Consider the following 20272-nt stretch of genomic DNA (forward strand, 5'->3'; position numbering starts at 1 on the left):
TATCCTTATCAAAATGAAGATTTATACAGCAAGGATTATATTAATGGAACTATTGAACTGAAAACATTACTCCTACTAACTCCAATTAGTCTTCATAAGAATTATGATATCCATTTTACAGATGATAAAACTGAGACAAAGAAAGGATCTTTACTAAGATGTTAGCAAAGTTAAGGGGAAGCTATAAGGAATAGGGGAGCACGCCCAGGATAACAAAAGGCCTAAAAAACCAAGGAAAAGAGAATTCCTAGACCCTAAAGACAGTAGCTGTAGTTGTAAAAGGGAGCCCTCTGACTGTATGCTTTTCAGTGGAGGAAAGCAGCTGCTGCCAACCCAGCGAAAACCAGCAAAGAAGGACGTAGTGAATAAACATTCATGTCTCTCTCTTCTCCCACAGATGTCCTGCAGGGGCTTCCCATGGCAAAACCAACTGGAAAATAAAAAATAGAAGAACCCATTGACGTCATGAATAGAAGCCACCCTTGCCAGGCACACAGCAAGATGGACAAGTGTGGAGAGACGTTCTGGAGAAGCAAAGAAAATATCCCAGTCACACACGGCAACTTCAAATTCTTTGATGAAGATTTAGGGGCTTCTTTGTAGCTTAGGTAGCTGTCCCCGTTGCACTGCTTCTCATACTTTTTTTTCTCCTAGAGACACCAGCTTTTGCTTTGTTACCAGTTCTATGTCCTAACAGAGTCCACCTTGCCTCTAGTAGCCACCTATAGGCCATTTCCCTAGTCCCTTTCTATTCTAAATTTCCTTGTCTGTCCAGTAAGGGTATATGTGCATATGTGTGTATATGTGTGTGCAAGTATGTGTGTGTGTGTGTGTGTGTGTGTGTGTGTGTGTGTTTAGCTTCCCTTCTCCCCCAATTTTTGGAATAAAACCATCTCCAACTTGTTATAACATGCTGTTAACAAAAAGTAACTGGGCAAACAATAAAATAAAAAATGTAATCTTTATTAGTTTTGCACATTTTTAATGTTGGTTAGCATCATTTAGGGTAATAGTAGCATTTTCCAGCATGCAGTTCACAAATACAATTTATTTAAGTAGTTTTAAGAAAAAGAGGAGTCTATGGTTTGCTTCTGTAAGAAACATAAAATGTCCTGATTTAGTTGACTATATAACTTTACTACTCTCTGTTTTTGTGGAAAAAAATGTGAAGCCTACATTTATGTTAGGAACAATCTAGAGAAGCATGACTCCAAAGAAATGAGAATAATAAATATAAATTAGAAAAAAGACAAAAATGAAAAATAAATCCTACTGTCAATAAGTTAGCAGGCAGTACTGGAAATATAAATAAAATTTTATACCCTTTTCCAATTGCAAAGCATAAATTTGGATGTGAGTTTTGAGCCTATTTAGTCCCCTAAACTAATGACATAATCTAAAATTAGCAAATATGATACAAAAGCAGAAATCTACAACTACCCAGTCTTGATTTCATTTCTTATTTAACAAATATCTTCCATGAAAAAAGTATTATGGACAGAAAGTAAGAAAAGTGATTGTGATATCAACCTGAAGATAATTTCCTCATCATATTTATGTACATAATGCTGAAAAATAAAATAGGATGACTTTTTACAGTATTTATATTTGCTTATAAAATTCTAAACACATTTCAACAGGGTAAGCAGTGTTTTTTTTAAACATGTCTGTACAGTCTGTCTATACACCATATGTTATCCACTTAAAGTTTAAAAATAACCAAAAATTTGTTAAAGAGCTGCAAACTATTGTTTAATGACTTAAAGAAATAAGATCTGTTGAACAATTTCCTTGACTTTACCACTGGCATATGGTTTCTCATAAATGAGATTCTGATCACTGGGAGAAACTAGGTACAGCAGCATGGTAATATAAACATGCACTGATAACATCCAAACTATCTATAATGGTACAGAATACATTACATTACCTGTAGAAAGCTTGCACTCTACATTTCTTGTGGTACATATTTGATGCAATAAATACTGTGCTTAGGTCATTATTTGTTTGCTCAAACATGCACCACAGGGTAAAATGACTATTTACATATAAATAGCATTTCATTAACATATACAATGTCAACCTTGCTGAGAGCTGAAGATGGCTAAACAAAGTGCAGGATTAAGCAGAAATTTATAAAGGGTTCTTTTGGTCAATTCAGTCTTCTGGGGGTTGAGGTTGGGGAGCAATATTCATAATTTAGAGTTTTTAAATATAATAAACAGAAATATAACATTTATGACTCCAGGTATTTGAATGAAGTTTGCACCTGCTAAGATTTAATGGGCTACTTGAAAACATTCTACTTAGTCTAGGGCTAGATTTGACAAAACAAGGTCAGCAAAGCACCTTCAATTATTACCCAGTTACCCCTCCCAAAAACACAGATGAAATTTTAGAATTGTTTAAGAACTATCATTGCTTTCCTTGTGAGTTTTTCTCATGCATGATCTCAAAGTGCAACATGCCCTCATGCAAACCATGTCTTTGTGCAGATGGGAGGGCCATGTGGTTGCCATACTCCCCAGGTGGCATACCTGTAACAGAGGTCCTTTAGTCTATTTCCCAACAGAAACCCCATTTACAAAAATAGTCACATATAACAAACAATATATGGATTAAAAAAAAGATGAATCCACTAACAGAGTTTGTAAAAATGTGACAAATGTGGCAGTTGAAATGCAAACAGTGGATATGATTACTACACTAAAGTGTTTCATGTTTAACAACCCCCAAATTATAGGGTGCACCCCATTTAAACTGGTCCCTACAGTCTGAGTAGCCGTTTTGTCTCTTGTCTTCAGCAGTGTCAGCTGGTAGTAAGAACAGTAACCTCCTGTCCAGGTTGCTCCCCTTTACACACAGTCACACACAGTTTGCTGACAAGGGGTCACTGTCTTAATATAGGCACTGACCTTAAGTAGATTTGTGTAAAAACAGTCAGTTTGGCATTGACCTCCAAAAGGAGTCCTGTTGACAAAAATACAACACCTTCACAGGCTGTAAACAATTTGTCACCCATTATTTTTATTTGTTTTTACTTATTTCCCTTTGGCTTTTTCATCTTTTCCTTCTTGCTCATGTTTTTCCACAATTGGCTTTGTCACCCGATCATAGGAGGGTGGACAAGCTGCAGTGGACATGGTCAGATCAGTTTTTTCTGTAATAGAGTTTTCATTTATTCTGTCAATTATCATGTCTTCTTTTATAAGATTAGCTCCACTTTTGAGTTTGTTCTTATTATATATAAATGAAGCTTGTTTTACAGTTCGCTTCAAAAGGTGGCGTCTATAAGCACGCTGAATAATAACCGCAGACACTTCCTCTTGCTTTCTTTTTAAAGTAGTAGTGATTGGCTGATAGGACACCTTGGATGGATTGGAAGCCATGAACCGCTCCTCCATTTGTATTCGAAGGGCATCCATCTCTCCACTCTCTCCTAAAACTCGCTTTGTAAAAGCAAATAAGATGTCCAGACAGTGAATTCGGTCACCACTCACCATGGGCAAATCCATAGCAATGAGTTGGAGTTTGTTTGGTTGTGGCAAGTTGAGAGGAGGTTCAAGAGCAGCTGCAAACTGAGATAGTTTTTCAAACTCCATGAACTGAGTCGCATCAGGATCAAACTTCTCCCAGACCTCGTAGAACATCTCAAAGTCATCCTCACTCAGGGGCTCTGCACTTTCTTCAGTGGCAACACTGAAGTTCTCCAGGATGACAGCGATGTACATGTTCACCACAACCAGGAAGGATATGATGATGTAGCTGACAAAAAAGAAAATCCCAACAGATGGGTTCCCACAATCTCCCTTCACTGAGCTTCCAGGGTTAACTTTATTAGGATCACAGTCAGGAGGTTTACTGTTGAGAATAGGTGCCAGCAATCCATCCCAGCCCGCAGAGGTGGTAATTTGGAACAGGCAGATCATGCTGTTGCCAAAGGTCTCAAAGTTGAACATGTCATCAATTCCAACTTCCCTTTTAACATAGGCGAAGTTGGACATTCCAAAGATGGCGTAGATGAACATGACCAGGAAGAGCAGGAGGCCGATGTTAAACAATGCAGGCAGGGACATCATCAAAGCGAAGAGCAGCGTGCGGATCCCCTTTGCTCCTTTGATCAGACGTAGGATGCGACCAATCCTGGCAAGTCGGATCACTCGGAACAGGGTCGGGGACACAAAATATTTCTCGATCAGCTCTGCTAGGAACATACCTATTGATAAACAATGAGAATACCAACCACTCAAGAAATTATTCATTAACAATACTTAATTTTTTAAGACTACAAGGGAAAGTCCAGAGAGATTCAATTATATAATCTTAGATATAGCACATATATACTACAATCATGCCTCAATACCTGCAGGGGATTGGTTCTAGGACATATCAAAATCCACAGACGCTCAGGTCTCTTATATAATTTGACAGTGTTTACATGTAACCTATACACATCCTTCTTATTCTCCAATAATCTCTAAAATACTTATATCTAATACAATGTAAATGCTGTGTGAATAGTTGCTATACTTTATTGTACAGGAAACAACAACCAGAAAAAGCCTGTTCAGTAGAGATGTTATATTTTTCTATTTTTGATCTGTAATTGGTTGAATGTCTGAAAGCAGAGTATGTGGATGTAGAACAAACACATATGAAGGATTGAATATGGGCAGAATTTTATAGATTATATTATACATATAATTTTGGTATTCAGCAATAAATTAAAATATAAGGATCATGGTACTTTTGTTCTTCAGGGATGTTTGATAAGCTGTACTTATCATACATAAAATCCCAAAACTAAAAAAGAAGAGTTTAAAATGCATAAATCTGACTGAACATCAGCAATCAACAATGTCAGCACTAATTTATATGGGTACAATTATTCTTTCTGAAACTGTCAAATCCCAAGTCCTCTTTTCACATTTCATCCATTTAAACTGTCTGCGGTTTGATGTTCATCTGTCTATGAACTTGATACTTTCCTGAGCTTCCACTATGATATTCTTAAATACGTGTTTATGTATGTTTTGGTGCATTTATAAAATGATCCAATGTTGATGCTTCTCTTGGTCCCCTATGTCTGATGTTGGTATCACAATGTTTTTAAGCTTCTTTCTCCATTTGCCTTTTAAATAAAGACTATACTAAAAAGTAGACCAAGAAACTAAATGCCATTGAGTTAAAGGATCTCTTTCTGAAAATCATAAGCCTAAGTCTTTTGTGTGTGTGTGTGTGTGTGTGTGTGTGTGTGTGTGTGTAAAAGAGAGAGAGGATGTATGCTATCAACATAGTTATAACTATGGTATTAGCATATGAATCAAAGACTATATATAATATGCAAAGTATATTTAAGATCAACTTATTCAGAGTGAAGATTCATATTAGATAGTTAAATGTTGACCCAATCATATCATCTTATCTAAGAGAGAATAAAAATTTCAGGGCTACACACAGATAATCCTTCACTAGAGCTTTACTTGTTTCTTTAGTGAGATGAGCTGCTGTTCTTGAGCCAATTGTATATTCAAGTCTTTGAGGTATATGACTAAAGAAGTTAAATTCCATGCTATCTCACTTTCCTTGTGCATGATTCTTAAAAACTCATTTTCATAGTGATCTAGAAAATCTCTATATGACACCCCAAAAGAATTTGCCATCTATACTTGTTAACACTTAGTCCTCATTCTTATTTTCTTTTCACTCATTTTTATTTCTTATCTCACAACCAGCTTTCACTATCTACAGGCTGGTGACTCCATAGCTATATCTCTAATATAGTGTCTTTCCCGATTTCCACACTAAATTTCTAGTACTTCTCAATACAGCCATTTAGATATTGTATAAAGTCTTCAATCTCAACATCTTGAAACCATTTATAACTTAGAACAGCACAGATCTAGTTCAATTAAAGGAAGTTTTACTATATAGTTAAATAGTATATTTACTGTCTAAAATTGGTAGAATAGGATACGATACTGATATAACTTATGAGCCTAATTTTTAAAGAAAAGTAAATACATTTGGAAAAATGCATCAAAATATTTATAGTGTTCATCTCTGAATGTTAAGATGACCTCCATTTTAAATTTCATTATTCCAATTTTCATTTTTATTGAACTGAATTTAAAAGACTTTACATATTTCTTACCTACAATGGAGAGAATGACAACCACAAAATCAAAAATATTCCATCCAATGGTGAAATAATAATGGCGGAGGGAGATGAGTTTCAGCACACACTCTCCAGTGAACAACACAATGAACACCAGATTAATGCGTGACAAAATGTTAGTCACATATTCACTCTGGTCATCTGTTTCCACCATCATTGTGACCATGTTAAGACATATGAGAATCATGATGCTTATGTCAAAAACTTGTCTAGTTACAAAGTCAAAGACCATTCCTTGAAATTTGTTCTGTAGAGAAACAGAAATACTGTTAGCAATAGTGAAGTTTTCTTGTACACATTAGCATATTTACTTTCTGCACTAATTGACTTTTTGCATTTTACATAGTAGCCATTGGTCCTGATTTTTCTAAGAGATGGTTTATAATACATTGATATTGAAAATTTAGTTGTCAAAATTGTAAGTTATCAATGCGTATTCCTCAAAAAAGCAATCCCTTGTCCAAAGAATTTTTTGATGAGGAACATTGCACAGCTTCCTTCTATCAGAGTACACAATGCATGTTAACATATCAAGATAATGAGAGGCAAGACAACTGTTTGATTTGGTGTTACAAGACTTTCACATTATCATTTGGACCATGCAGCCATTTTAAAATGCAGTAAGTATTAACATTCCATTTGCCTATTTCCAAAGAATTATTAAAGGTACTTGGAATTCCAAGACACATTATATATTTAAATTCCACATATTGATATTATCCCACTGACTAGCCTTTTCTGAAATTTTCAGACACAGAATTCTTAGCTTCCACAGGGATAATCAGACCAGAACGGCATTCTTTTATATGTATGTAAAAGAACAAATAACTTATGTGCTTTGTCATTGATCTGTGATTCTGCTCCTCAGCTCTGGCAGACACTGCAGGTCTTCATCTGTTTATTTACCTGGACCACTAAAGAACTCCAAGGATATTTACTATCTTAAACTTTTCCCAAACAGAGTTGGTTCATTTCTACTTTCAGTGCTAAGTCTCAGTGGATGAGAGGAGGCAACATTTGGCTAACACAATATGAATGTTTACTAGTATTTTGTTCTCTGATGCACCTTAGATCCTCATCATAAAAATAACTAGTGTTGGGGTAAGTTTCCTCCATTTTCAGTTGGTTGACTTCATCATGGAAACATGAAGATCTTTTATTGTTTGTCATAAATTATAATTATTGTTTCTGACTCCTACAGATATTTGTAATTTCTAACTTTATAGCTATGCATATGAATAGTAGATATTGAAAAGCATTCCAAATGCTCCTCCAAAGCACTGTGTATCTCTCATGAAACAAATATGAAAGTAGGGTATGATTTCATCTAACACTTCAACAGCCTCTTAACCTCATGTATTTCAGCCCATACAAAGTTTTACCTATTTCCTTGATATTAAATGGCAATTATTCTGGTAACTGATAACCAACTCTTTTATACCTGTCACATTACCCATGTCCTTTGGTTGTGTTTGGATCTAATTATGTAGTTCTAAATCTTTTGAAGACAAAGATGCATTCATGTCTTCTTGGGGTTATTTTGGTCTTAAAATTTTCTTTTACCATTTTCATAAAAGTATGAATTAATAACACTCTAAAAGTGAAAGAAATCTTTGTTGCTAAAAATGTTAGCTGATTACACTTCTGTAAGAAAACTTATGCAGGTTTCTGATTTTATATATTTTTTGTCATATCATTTGATATTTCTTACTCCTGGCCGAGGTATAGGCTTTTGTGGCTTTTTCGATCCTAATTTTTTCATTGCATTATAGTATTTCTTCTGTTCTTCTGTCATAAAGATGTCTTGACCTCCAAAGTATAGAAAAGAAAAATCAAAACTGGTTAAAACTATGTCCATTTGTACATAATTTGTCAATGTTACAATAGGAAAAGGACAGTTAAAAAACAAATGTAATTTTCAACCAATTATCATGTTTATTCCTGGGATTTTAAATTTGAAAAATTAAAAGCACTCTGTAATTACTATAATATTATTTAACTCTTACAATCATTTAAAATATATATTATTAATTATTTTGCCACAAATATCCCAGAAACTCAAAGAGGTCACCCAAGATCATTTATTCAATGAGTAGTAACATTTGGCTCATTGAGGCATAGCTATCTATTTCTTATACTGTATACATTATCTTTCTGAGTTAAGTAAAATGATTTTCTCATGCAAATGTAGCAAAGAGTTAAAGATACGTACATTGTAGTACAATTTTTTTAAATGAGTCATACAAAGCCTCTTTAACTCTGTCAAGAATTGAAAAAAACGATGGAAAGAAAACTGAAGGACTTGGTAGAAGAGTTAGAGGATGAATCAGAGATTAGAAGTATGGCAGGAATGGGACAGCAGAGCAGATACAGAGGATTGGAGCACAAGCTAATAAGTGAAATGGAGTAAACTGATACTGACTAGGGAGTACTACTACTAATAAAATACTATCAGAAGTAGTAGCAATAATGTTTTGTAGTAAAAAAAATAGCACTCACTAATAAGAAAACCTACTGAGTAAATGATATGGAGCTATACATAAAGGAAGGGATACACATGTCCAAAGAGAACTCAAAGTGTTCAAATCTATTGATAATAAAAGATATAAAAATTAAAAGTTCACTCTGTTTTCATCTATCAAATACCAAGCAATAAAAAACAAAGAATTTTTGATGCCAATGATGAACAGTGACAGGGGCATCTTCATACAGAGGTATTGTTGAGTGGCTATGTTACTTTGGAGAAGTAAAATACTTCAATCTAGGAATGTATCCTAAGGAAAGAATTTAAAACTAAAGTTTTCAACACCAAAATTTTTGAGAGGGTACTATTTAAATAATTAAAGTTTAGAAGTAACTTCCTGTTTGGTAAAGACTAAGTAAGTTATGATAATGTATATATGAAGGCTCTTAACAAATAGGAAAATACTTAAAAGAGAATTAAAAATAGTAGATAAAAGACTATTTCAATAATGTAAATATTCATAGAAACAGTTTGAATAGAAAAATATAAAATGTGAATAGTGGTTACTCTCAAGTGATGATATTTGTTTAATTTCCAGGCTTTGAATAATGTGCAGATGTCATTGAAACAATAAAAGGAGACTCATAAATGAAAACAATAAATAAAATGAATAACTATCCAATTTAAAAGTGAGTATATATAATCAAATATTTGGGAGAAAGAAGTGGAAAATATAAGAGGAACTAGTGAAGGAAAAATTATGAAAGAAAACACCAGAAAAAGCTTACATTTGGTGCTAATTTCTTGCAATGAGTCTGAGTTTCTTTTATTAACATATATTAGTTGACATGCAATTACTAACATGTACATAATAGTGGTTTCAGTGTGAAATTTTAATATATACATATGATGCACTCTTATCAAATCCAGCCTCCCTTTATTTTCACTCCCACTCCTTTCCTAAACTCTAGTAATCTTTTAGCTGAAACTGTGTAAGGGGGAGGAGAACTGTAAGGATCTTACATATAAGAAAGTGTCATATAAGTACGGATTTTTTTTTAGTTGTAATTATTCTCTTTCAAAAGATAGACAATGTGATTCCTTAAAAATAAACAAAGAAAAAATTCATGAACCTTTCACAGAAATGTGAAACAGTCATTCTTAGTTTTCTACACCTTGAAAGAGATAGGTAGTGATGTCAGAGGGGGAGGAAGCAAAAGTAGATTTTCGTATACACTCCCATTTGTTTTTTGAATTCAAGTACTCATTTGGTAGAGAAAACACTTCAAATATTCTTTCTGTTTCAGCAGGAGAGAAAATACTAGAAATACTTATCTTCTTTTTTTGCTGGTTGAAATTGTCTATGATGACACCAATAAACAGGTTCAAGGTGAAGAAGGACCCAAAGATGATGAAAATAACAAAGTAAAGATACATGTACAGACTTTCCTCATACTTAGGCTGGAGTTCCACCTACCAAAGGAGAATATTTTATAAAATATTACAGCATATTTTAATGCTAAATGATATTGGTACTGTCTCATGAAAATAGAAAATAATATTCTTAAAAATACTTCAGCAGTTTTTATTTTCTGTATCAATTACCTCAAGAAAAATGTCTGAAAAAATCCTTTAGGAATGTTTTCATTTGAAAAATATGGTTATTATGACACTCTAGAATCTATTTTTGTAATTGTAAATACAAAATAATATTTTGCTATTTGTATTATAATGTGTTAAATTTGGTTGTAATCTAAAATTAATTTCAACAATTTAAAAATTATTAGTGAAAAAATTTACTTATATAAATATGGGCCAAATGCATTTAGAAACAATGATTGATGTATGCATGAATTTATGTAGCAAATAAGAATTGACATATTCATTTAAATGTTTGGCCTCTTATTCTAACATAGCATTCATTGAATTTTTCATATTGAGTAGACAAAACTTACAGGAAGTGAACTTCACAAAGAATAAAATCAAACTCCATCAGATTAAAGATTACAGGGACAGGTTATTAAAGTTGTCTTCATGGATAATAGATTGAACAGATGGACTTCGGAAGGGGAACAGGAAGGTATATAGAAAATAGTAAATTTTACAAAGTTTTGAAGAGCAATGCTAAAATAATCATGAATTTCAGTTAATATCTTGAAGCCAGAAAGAGTCTAGAATCAAATAAAGTAGTTCTTTGGTGATATGTACTTGACAGAACCTGTTAGCTGAAGAAGTGATGAATGCACTGGTAAAGTTTTTAGTAAATTTATTGATGCTAAAATAACATAAAATAAAGAAGTTGAAAGAAACTACGAAAGTAATTTAAAGTTTCCAGGACAATATCTACAACTTTTCATATGGAGTGTAAATACACATTTCAGCTACTGATGGAAGTCATAAACTCCTTCATATTAGCTCTTCCACATCCAAATTACTACTGATTATATAATTTGTGCATGAAAATGTAACAAAATAGAAAATATTTACAATAAGGATATCTGCTAGCTATTAAATACATAAATTTGGGCTACTTTTGTTTGACCTTCAAAATAATTTATGATTTTGATTCATCTTCATATGATCTTTCTTAATAAGATACATATTTCTATACTCAAATATTAACTAGAATGACATTTTTCTTGCATATTTTTCATGAACATAGAATCATTTTATTTGACTGCTTATGTCTTGTTGAATTAATTTAAGCACCTGATCAATAATATAAAAAAACTTAGGATTTAAGGAATACTTACATTTCTGGAATCAACTGCTGCATACATTATATCCATCCATCCCTTAAATGTGGCCTATTAAGAAAGACATGCATGTTTTACTTTGGTGATAATAATTAAAACTGATCCTTAATAATTATTCTTACTGATACATTTTTAAGGGAATATTTTTGAAAGACATTTCAAAACAAATTTTACATGAATTTTGGGCCAGAGAGAAAATAAACAAAATGGTCACTGGTAGAGTCTCCTGCTTGCTAACCAACTCACATGTATCTTTTGCTTCTTTAGAATTAAGGGAGTCATGACATTTGGTATTATAATTTGGTAGTACACTTTTAGAAAGCCTTAAAAATATAAATACACTTGACTATATTTATAGCAACCAAAAAATTGAAAAGTATATCTGAGGATCATTTCTTGAAATCTATTTGCTAGGTGATTAAGGTGACCGAAAGTTTAAGATTTCTCTTTATTGTAACAATGTAAGGGCCATAGAGTTATATAAAGAATAAACTTGCAGCTACCTTTATCAGAATTTCAAAGCCTAACATTTAGAAAAAATCCTATATTCTACTCTCTTCTCTGTAATTCTTGAAGAAAATGAGTTAATATAGGTAAGAAAAATGTAAAATTAGTACTGGAATAAATATTTGGCATTCACAGGTTGAAGAGAGATTTCAAGTATAATAGCTTAGAGTAATTTGTTACTTGTCCTGGGACACAAATTTTGAGACCTGTGGGCCAGTTATGATTATTGGTAGCCAAGGAGGGAGTCTAGTATAGCTTTCTGTATCTGTATCACAATGTCTTTGTCCTTAAAACTAACACTTGTGGAGTGGTGGATGGAGAAAGTCAAGTGAGAGTGTGTGTGATGGAAGAAGATAATAATGATTCTTAGCTAGAAAATAGAAATATTCTGTACATCGAAAAGAGAAGTCTTGAGTGTGTCAATAATATAACAAGTCCATTTACATGCTTGGTACAGGAACAGAAAAAAAGTGACTCAAGGACTCACTTCACTTGAATTACTAATAAACAGTGTGAAACAATATATTAGAGTTTTCCTTTTTTTTAGTAGCATAATTTATTTAATAGCGTTGTGCAGGACTTTCACTTTATATTTTCAGAGTCATTTAGAATTTTGAAGGATTGCAAATGTTCAACTTTTCTTTCCTCAATTTTATGGAGGAAGTGATATACTTAGTGACATTTACAAGTGTGGTTATTAGTAAAAGGTTAGGCTTAATGCCAAAGGAAATGTCATGTATTCACTATAATATTTAAAGAAATCATTCATGCTAGATTTTTTTAAAATCTCTGTTTTAATTGCATGAACATTAGAGTAGGTTAAAAATGTCCAGGAGAAAAATAAAATTTTCCAGCCAAAAGGTAGGAAGAATTTATAAAATAAGCAAGTAAAGACACCTCTGAAAAATATAAGAGAGTTTTGACCAGCATAGGTTTGTTTGCTTAGTCTCCTGGTTGAACAACTGAAAACATAACCCTGGTGAACAAAAATAAATTTCTGCCTTAAAAAGCCTGTAGAAGCACAAGAGAAGAAATTATACAACTTTTTAAAAGCTGAGTACTCAACATACAAATGACAGCAACATTTTTACTATGACTTTTCAGATTATCTGAATTCTGTTTTTATCCATTGCTTTCTTGTGATGCAGCTGCAGTCATGAGTGGCATAAAATAAAAATGCTTAAAGGATCATGATCTTTTGTGCTTTTATAAATAATGAGCTATTTTTTAGAGAGCCAGTCTTGGGACCTACTAGTTTATTAATGATAAAGCATACTTTGATAATAGGAATGAAAGGTTATTTGACATGAAACAGCAGTGCTTGAATTTCATTTCTGTGTTCAGGTGCTCTCAGATGTGATTTCAATTTCACTACAAGTGTAATCCTCAAGCCTAAATATCATTCCCCAATCTCTAATCCAAAATGACATAACTAAAATTCCTGCAAAATAGTTATCATCCAATTAAGTGTTAAGCTTTCAATTGCAAAAGAACAAAATAACACCAAAGTTATGATTTAATAATCAACTTGTTGATATGAGAAGTGAGAAGAATCTGGAAAGGGGGAAAAACTAAGGAAAAAGGAGAAAAATGTTTATGTAAAGAGCTGAAATGCCTGGCCATTATTGACTATATCTGCATATGTAATGAGCTTCCACCCATCTGGGTTTATGAACTTGTAGTAATAAACCAAAATTAGAAAAAATATTGTAGACTTTCTTCTTAATAACTAAATAACAGATACAGTCAGTACTTTGCTATAATTCTGAACAGTAAATAATTCAGAGAAAATAGTGTTCACTTACAACTTGAAGTAAAGAGAGATACCCAAATCCTACATTATCAAAGTTTACTTTCACATTTTTCCATCGGGCAGTCTCATTTCTTTCTATTAGTTTTAGGCAATCAGAATGATTATTCACTTCGTTGATCTCAAACATGTCACCAGTTGTGGTGTTTATACAGTGGTAGAATTTGCCAGCAAACAAATTTACGCCCATGATGCTGAAAATTAGCCAGAATATAAGACAAACCAGAAGGACATTCATGATGGATGGAATTGCTCCTAAAAGGGCATTCACAACCACCTAATACACAAATGGAAAAAAAGAAAAGTCAGAATTCTTATTGGTTAAAAAAGAAGATATTCCCCTAGCAATCTTTAGTCTCTATTTTCTTTTCTCTCAAGACTATTTGTCCTAGGATATTTAAAAAGAAAGTAAAAAAAAAATCTTAAAATGAAATCCATTCTTTCTTAAGCAACACACTTAGGAAAACAAATATAGGCAATATAACAAAGAAATGGAAAATAAAAGAAATTTAATAAGGGGAGGGAGAAATATTAACGGGTTAAAGTAAAAGCAAACTCAGAGGAATTTAGTGCCAGATGAAGTCAGAACATGTGTTGTTTATTAGAAAAAAGAGAAGTAGGAACTCCTACACAGATTAACTCATGTTAAAAAGGCAATATATTAAAGAACAAAACTGAAACATTTGGGCATGAGTTGATTTGACCAATATAGTTTTAAGATAAATTAAATATTAAAATGTATAAATATAAAAATGTTATTAAATACCTAATATAATTTTGGCCTTAATCATTCATGCATTGCTATGACTAATAATTTTTGCATAAGAAGCAAGACAATTTAGCATTATGTATTTCATTAGATCATCACATCGTTTATTTCAAGCTCCAGTCATGTCAGTTGTTTCATTTACTGAGTTTAATCCAATAAACTTATTTTAAATGAAACACAATAGAACAACATAGATTGGTTTCTTAGGAAAATAAGTAAAGGAGGGATGCTATACTTATTTTTCAAATCTGATGTGATTATATGAAATTCTGTGTTAAATTAAATTATTTTCTGCTTTTTTCTTATGGGAAAGGTTTTTTTTTTTCTTTACCCCCTTCTTATCTTTACTTCACAAATTAAAAATGTGACTTTTCATCTTTGACAGCATTGTAGTCCTTGCTTCCTCCACAGTTCTCACTGGAGCTGCATGTGAATAGCTAAGAGAGACATAATAACAGATACTAAAATTCTCAAAAGTGGCAGATGGTGTCTTAGACATGAACACTACAATAAGATTAATTCCATCTACATACTTCTATTATTCTTGTGAATCTGATTTACAGTAAACAACAGGCATCAAAAAGTGTTCTAATTGCCTCTTGACGCCAGCTTATTTTGAGAATAAAACTTTTGATTGCCTGTTCTGAAAAAAAAATAGAAGAGCCAATTTCTTATTCTTTTGAGCTCTGTTTGAAGTCTGTAAAGTACTGCTAGCCTTCAAAGAACAAAACAGTGTGATAAGTGGGTCAAAGGAAATAATGAAACCAGTAATGATAAAGATGGGGGAATGAAGATGAAAAAACTTAATTCAGTTTGAGTTATCCAGGCACACCCAGATGATGGGGCCTACAGTGGCCTACCATGACAGATGGCACCTATATATCTGCCCTTTTTATTGTTTGCCTTCATAAAGTTAACTAAATAAACTTTTATTTTATACATCATTTTGAATGCACTGATAGAATTAGATTTTCTTTTGGATTTACATTTTAAAAGCTGAAATCAAGTTATTATTTATTTCTCTCCTTTCCTAAAAATCATTTTTGGCTATCATCCAGATTAAAATGTTATTTCTACTGTGTAGGCAGAGTACATATTAAAATGTGTATATTTATCTCTAACAACCAATTTAGAGAATGACAGAACACCAATTATCTATACCTATTTCTTGAATTATTTTTCATGGCAATCAGTAAGTCCCACACTTCTTTTGTTAAAATCTTTCTCACCTTTGTCACTTTTCCATCCTCATGGCCATCATCTGAGCTCTGCCTTTGGTTACTTCAAACTGCACTATTGTCAGACTCTCCTCACTCTTTTTCCTTCAACACATATAACTTGAATTAATCTTCTCCAAGTCTCATTTAAAAATTATTTAATGGGTCCTTAGTGATCATGATTAATATTAATATGACTCCACAATGTACTTGTTGAGTTTGAACTTCTTTGGCCACCTATACTTCATGTCATTTCATGTAACAGAATTATCATGTGCTAACCTAACTGCCAGAGAATTGAGATGCCATCTCTTTGAAATCCATTGTCCAATAGCACCCATTCTGAAATACTCTCCCTTCTCAAAGGCTTTCATTCAAACAGCACTTTACCATGGGGCCGAAATTTACCTCCTAGTTTAGCCTCCAAAAGAAAGATGAGAGCTTTTTTTTTGAATTTAAGAATGAGAATTCCATTACTGGACTGTAGTGATTTTGCAAATAAGACAGATGGAGTTAAAACAGGTTAAGCTTAGAAAGTAGACTAGAAAGAAATAGCACCTCATGCTCTTTCCAATTTCTCCCATTAGATGTCCTAAAGGTTGCACCCTCTTATGTAGTACCCATATTACTCTGCATTAGAGTTAATTGTATTCCTGACAGATTACAAGTTCTCTTTTCCAAAAATGTAGAAGGAAAAAATATATTTTTGAGTCATCCAAGGCTTTGAGTACCTTAAGTTTTGAATACAGGAATAGAAAAGCAATTGATTGAATATATTAATAAATGAAGGAAAGTTTAGCTTAGCATTTTTGTTGATCAGAGCATCAGTTTGAACTGTTATGTGTTAAGTATGAGAGAAAAATTAAGAAATGAGCACAGGAAAAAAAAGTTTGGGCAAGGTAATAAATTTGAGAGATTTTCTTTGGAACAAGGGGTGGCTAAAATCTATTCTAATTATGCAATTCATATGTAAGAAAGTACACTGCAGAAGTGCAGTTCAGGACATAAAGGCATATTTTGGCCAAGTGAAAAATTTCATTCTACTAAGATAAAAGAATTTAATCTTGAAAAACATTTGGTACTGTATTGGGGAATTCACGATGCAAAGGTTTATTCATATATAAGTGTTCATTAAATTAGGCAGCAAAAGATCATAGATAAGATTGTCTTTCCCCAAGAGTCCCAACCCATTCAGTAGTTTGGTGAGGGAGGTATATTAACTCTTTTCAGTCTCTGGGGAACTACAGTAATTGGTTCTCATGTGGGGAATGCCCTGGGCAGAACTGGTGTGCATACTTTGGAAAGAGCAAATTGAGGTTTCAGGCTGCATAAAAGCAGATGTCTAAAAAAGGATCTATCTTTATGAATTCAAGCAAGGTTGTTTCTTCACACAGACTTTTTCAAAACAGTATCAGGTTGAATTTCTCTTCCACAACCAGTTCTTACAGAAACTTTTTTTACCTGATTCAGTATCTGCATTTTAAAAATTAGGCCAACATGATTGACAAATATGTAAATTAATATTAGAAACTTTCATACATTCAGAAAGTTCATCTGAATGAACTGTCTTTGAACTTTAAATCAATATTACCAATGAACTTTAATGCTTGTCTAATGGAAACACAGGAAAATTATATGAATAAAAATCAAAAAGTAGATAAAGTAGAAATCACAACATTTTTGAGTATGGAGAAGAGTAATAGAGTCTTTAAAAATTTAACAACTAAATTTGTGTTGTGGTTTATTTCTGAAAGATATATCAATTATCCAAAATAATTCATCTTTTCTCTGTCCCTCAAAAACAAAAACTCTCCTTCTGGCATAACATTTCTAAACTTTAAGAGTAAAGAAAATGTAGATTTAATTTTATTTTTATTTTCACTGTGATGTGTTATAAGATCCTAAGAAGTTAGTTGGAAGTGACTTAATTGTAAGAGTTTCTGCATTAATGTCTATCTTACTATGATATTTTGCTGAATTTCTAGGTAAGTGCTCTATTCTACCTAATTCAAATAAGTAGATTCTCTTATGGTGACATTTTTTCCATTTAAAACATAAATTGTGTGCTTATTCAACTCTTTCTCAATATGTTTTTGTTTTGTTACATTTTAAGAATAACCCCTTATGAACTTACACAATAAAAGACGAGAATGGTCCAATCAATAACAGCTTATGGAACGTGGAAAAAGTAGTTCTCTGCTTCCCATCACACATACCAACAATTTATTGTTGGAATGCAGCTGGTCATTTTCAAGATCCAGACCAGTGCACTAAAGGGCAAGGGGTGATGCCTTCCACAACATCATCATATTTTAACTTTGACAAGTTAAAATTGTTTTACACAATTACCCTATACCAGGGTCCCCCACCCTCACCAACCAAATAATCTCCCCATAAATGGACAACTCAATATATACAAAACTAAATTGTATTCATTGAAACTTAGTAAAGATATCAGCCTTTGGGGTGAAAATCTACAAAAGGTAAATTCACAAAGTTTTTTTTTTCCAAAAGTAATTTAAGACAATTTTAAATAGTGGAACAGGAAGTAAATACTGTATTGTTCCTACTGTGGTACAGTTGTACCCTTCCCAGTCCCTCCCTCATCCCACTTCACATAGTCACAGTGCAAGGATTAAAGGTAGCAAAAGGGGTAATACAGTACCCATAATAAAGGGCTGAGGGGAGGAACCAGCGCTCCACCCCATCCAAGTTGGAGCAAGATTATCCTATATAAAATAGAAATATATAGTTTATTATTAGTTAGAAATCTGATATGACAGAACATTTGGTGTTAATTTTTGTAATATGCTCTCTGTCTGATCCCTACCAATTAAGACTTGACTTTTTTTGAAAAGGTATTTAAGATTTCCTAGATTAGGAAATTAAGAACACAAATTTAAATACAAATTTTATTTTACCCTAGGTATTCACGACATCAATTCACTGAGTTCAGTTTTACAAGTTGAAAAATTTGGACTGGAAATTTGAAATACAATAAATGTTCAAAAGCTGTCAGCCAGAAATATGCATAAAACATGCAAAACACAAAGGGCAACGTGATGATAACTTATTTATTACTTTCTAATTTCTTATCAAGCACTATATAACATGCTTTATTCAGTATTATTGCATAAAAGCACATGCTTTGAAAAAGTGACAGAAAACCAAAAATAAATCGAGTGTCTGATATACACATTGACACAGCTATTACAATTTATGCTGCTAGGGAAAAAGTTAAATGAGAGTTTCTGAATATATTCAAAGCTCACTTCCAAAATATAATCAACATTGTTCTCTCCAACCTCACCATAATCCAGGGTTATATTTTTACAAAATAAAAGAATCCAAACACCACAAATACAAAAATAGAATCAATACCAAAGTTATTTTGACTTTACAATGCCAACCAGGTGTTAAAGAGCTCAGTCGATTAAATGTGGCACCTATATGTCATAATGGGATAGGGAGCCATATTCACACACTGGAAATTTTAAGTGATTAGTTCTATTATCTATCAGCATCTTTAAGGAGTTTATGTTTTTAAAATTCCAAGTTTCAAAAGCTAACCCTTCTTATAATACATAAAACATTATTGATTACCAATTATAAGTAAGGTTATTTCTATTAAAATTAAATGTTGACCCACAAGACTCACTTTGTTATAGAAATGAAGTGGTACATATGAGAATAAATAACTATTTAGCTAGTGGATTTAATAAACTTTAAAAATGTATAATTTGAAGTGTTTTTAGCTACTTTAAGTGTTTAGCATTGTTCAGATTTCTTAAGTCTTTTAAAGTGTAATATTTTCAGGCAACATGTGTTCATATAGAATGCATGAAAGTGGTATTTTTTCTTAATAGCTGAAACTGATACACTGAAACAGAAGAAAATGTTATTTTAATTGGAAAACAAGCCTAATTTTCACACACCCTGGAGAGAATTTATGATAATAGTTTAATGAAAATGTGAGGATCTCTGTGTGATATGAAAGAGAACTATTTGTATTATATTGGGCTGAATGGTTTCTAAAGAGGAAAGTTTTCAAATGCATTAGGGAAATTGAAGACTAGTCTTATGTTCCTAGAGAGCGGTTAACAAATTTTAATTAGGAGAGAACATAGGCTATGAATGACCATGCAAACTGGAGTTTACAATGCTGCTTAGTTTCTACAAACGTAACTGAACCTTATGTAGTAGAAGAGCAATTCTTTTCTGTTAGACTTGCACATTTCTGCAACTTTGCTTAGATTAAAAAACATGTTGGTCCTTTAAGAACACAGAATTAGGCCAGGTGCATTGGCTCAAGTCTATAGTGCGAGTTACTTAGGAGGTAGAGATTGAGAGGATCATGGTTTGAGGTGAGCCCAAGTAAAAAGTTATCCAAATCCCATCTCAACAAATAAGCCAGGCCTGGTGGCAGGCACCAGTTTCCACCTACACTGGAGGTATAGGTAGAAGCATCCAGAGCAAAATGGCTCAAATGGTAGAGCAGAGCTCTTGCCCAGCCAATGCAAGACCCTGAGTTCAAACTTCAGTATCACCAAAACAAAATAAACCAAAACCAA

The 20272-nt window shown here is 32.7% G+C and overlaps 1 protein-coding gene across 4 annotated transcripts in view; it reads right to left on the reverse strand.

Moving 5' to 3' along the window:
- Positions 1-942: 942 nt before the first annotated feature.
- LOC109681943 (sodium channel protein type 1 subunit alpha) overlaps positions 943-20272 on the reverse strand; it is a 138166-nt gene continuing 118836 nt past the window's right edge. For all 4 annotated transcript variants that reach the window (XM_074071011.1, XM_074071009.1, XM_074071010.1 and 1 more), the window contains exons 23-28: positions 13711-13992; positions 11396-11449; positions 9978-10115; positions 7890-7994; positions 6155-6425; positions 943-4216 (exon numbers count right to left, since the gene is read on the reverse strand). In XM_074071011.1, coding sequence (XP_073927112.1) covers positions 3042-4216; positions 6155-6425; positions 7890-7994; positions 9978-10115; positions 11396-11449; positions 13711-13992 — 2025 coding nt within the window. In that variant the 3' untranslated portion in view covers positions 943-3041. The remainder of the gene's footprint in view (positions 4217-6154; positions 6426-7889; positions 7995-9977; positions 10116-11395; positions 11450-13710; positions 13993-20272) is intronic.

Source organism: Castor canadensis, chromosome 4 (genome assembly GCF_047511655.1).
Source record: "Castor canadensis chromosome 4, mCasCan1.hap1v2, whole genome shotgun sequence".
Taxonomy (NCBI): Eukaryota; Metazoa; Chordata; class Mammalia; order Rodentia; family Castoridae; genus Castor; species Castor canadensis.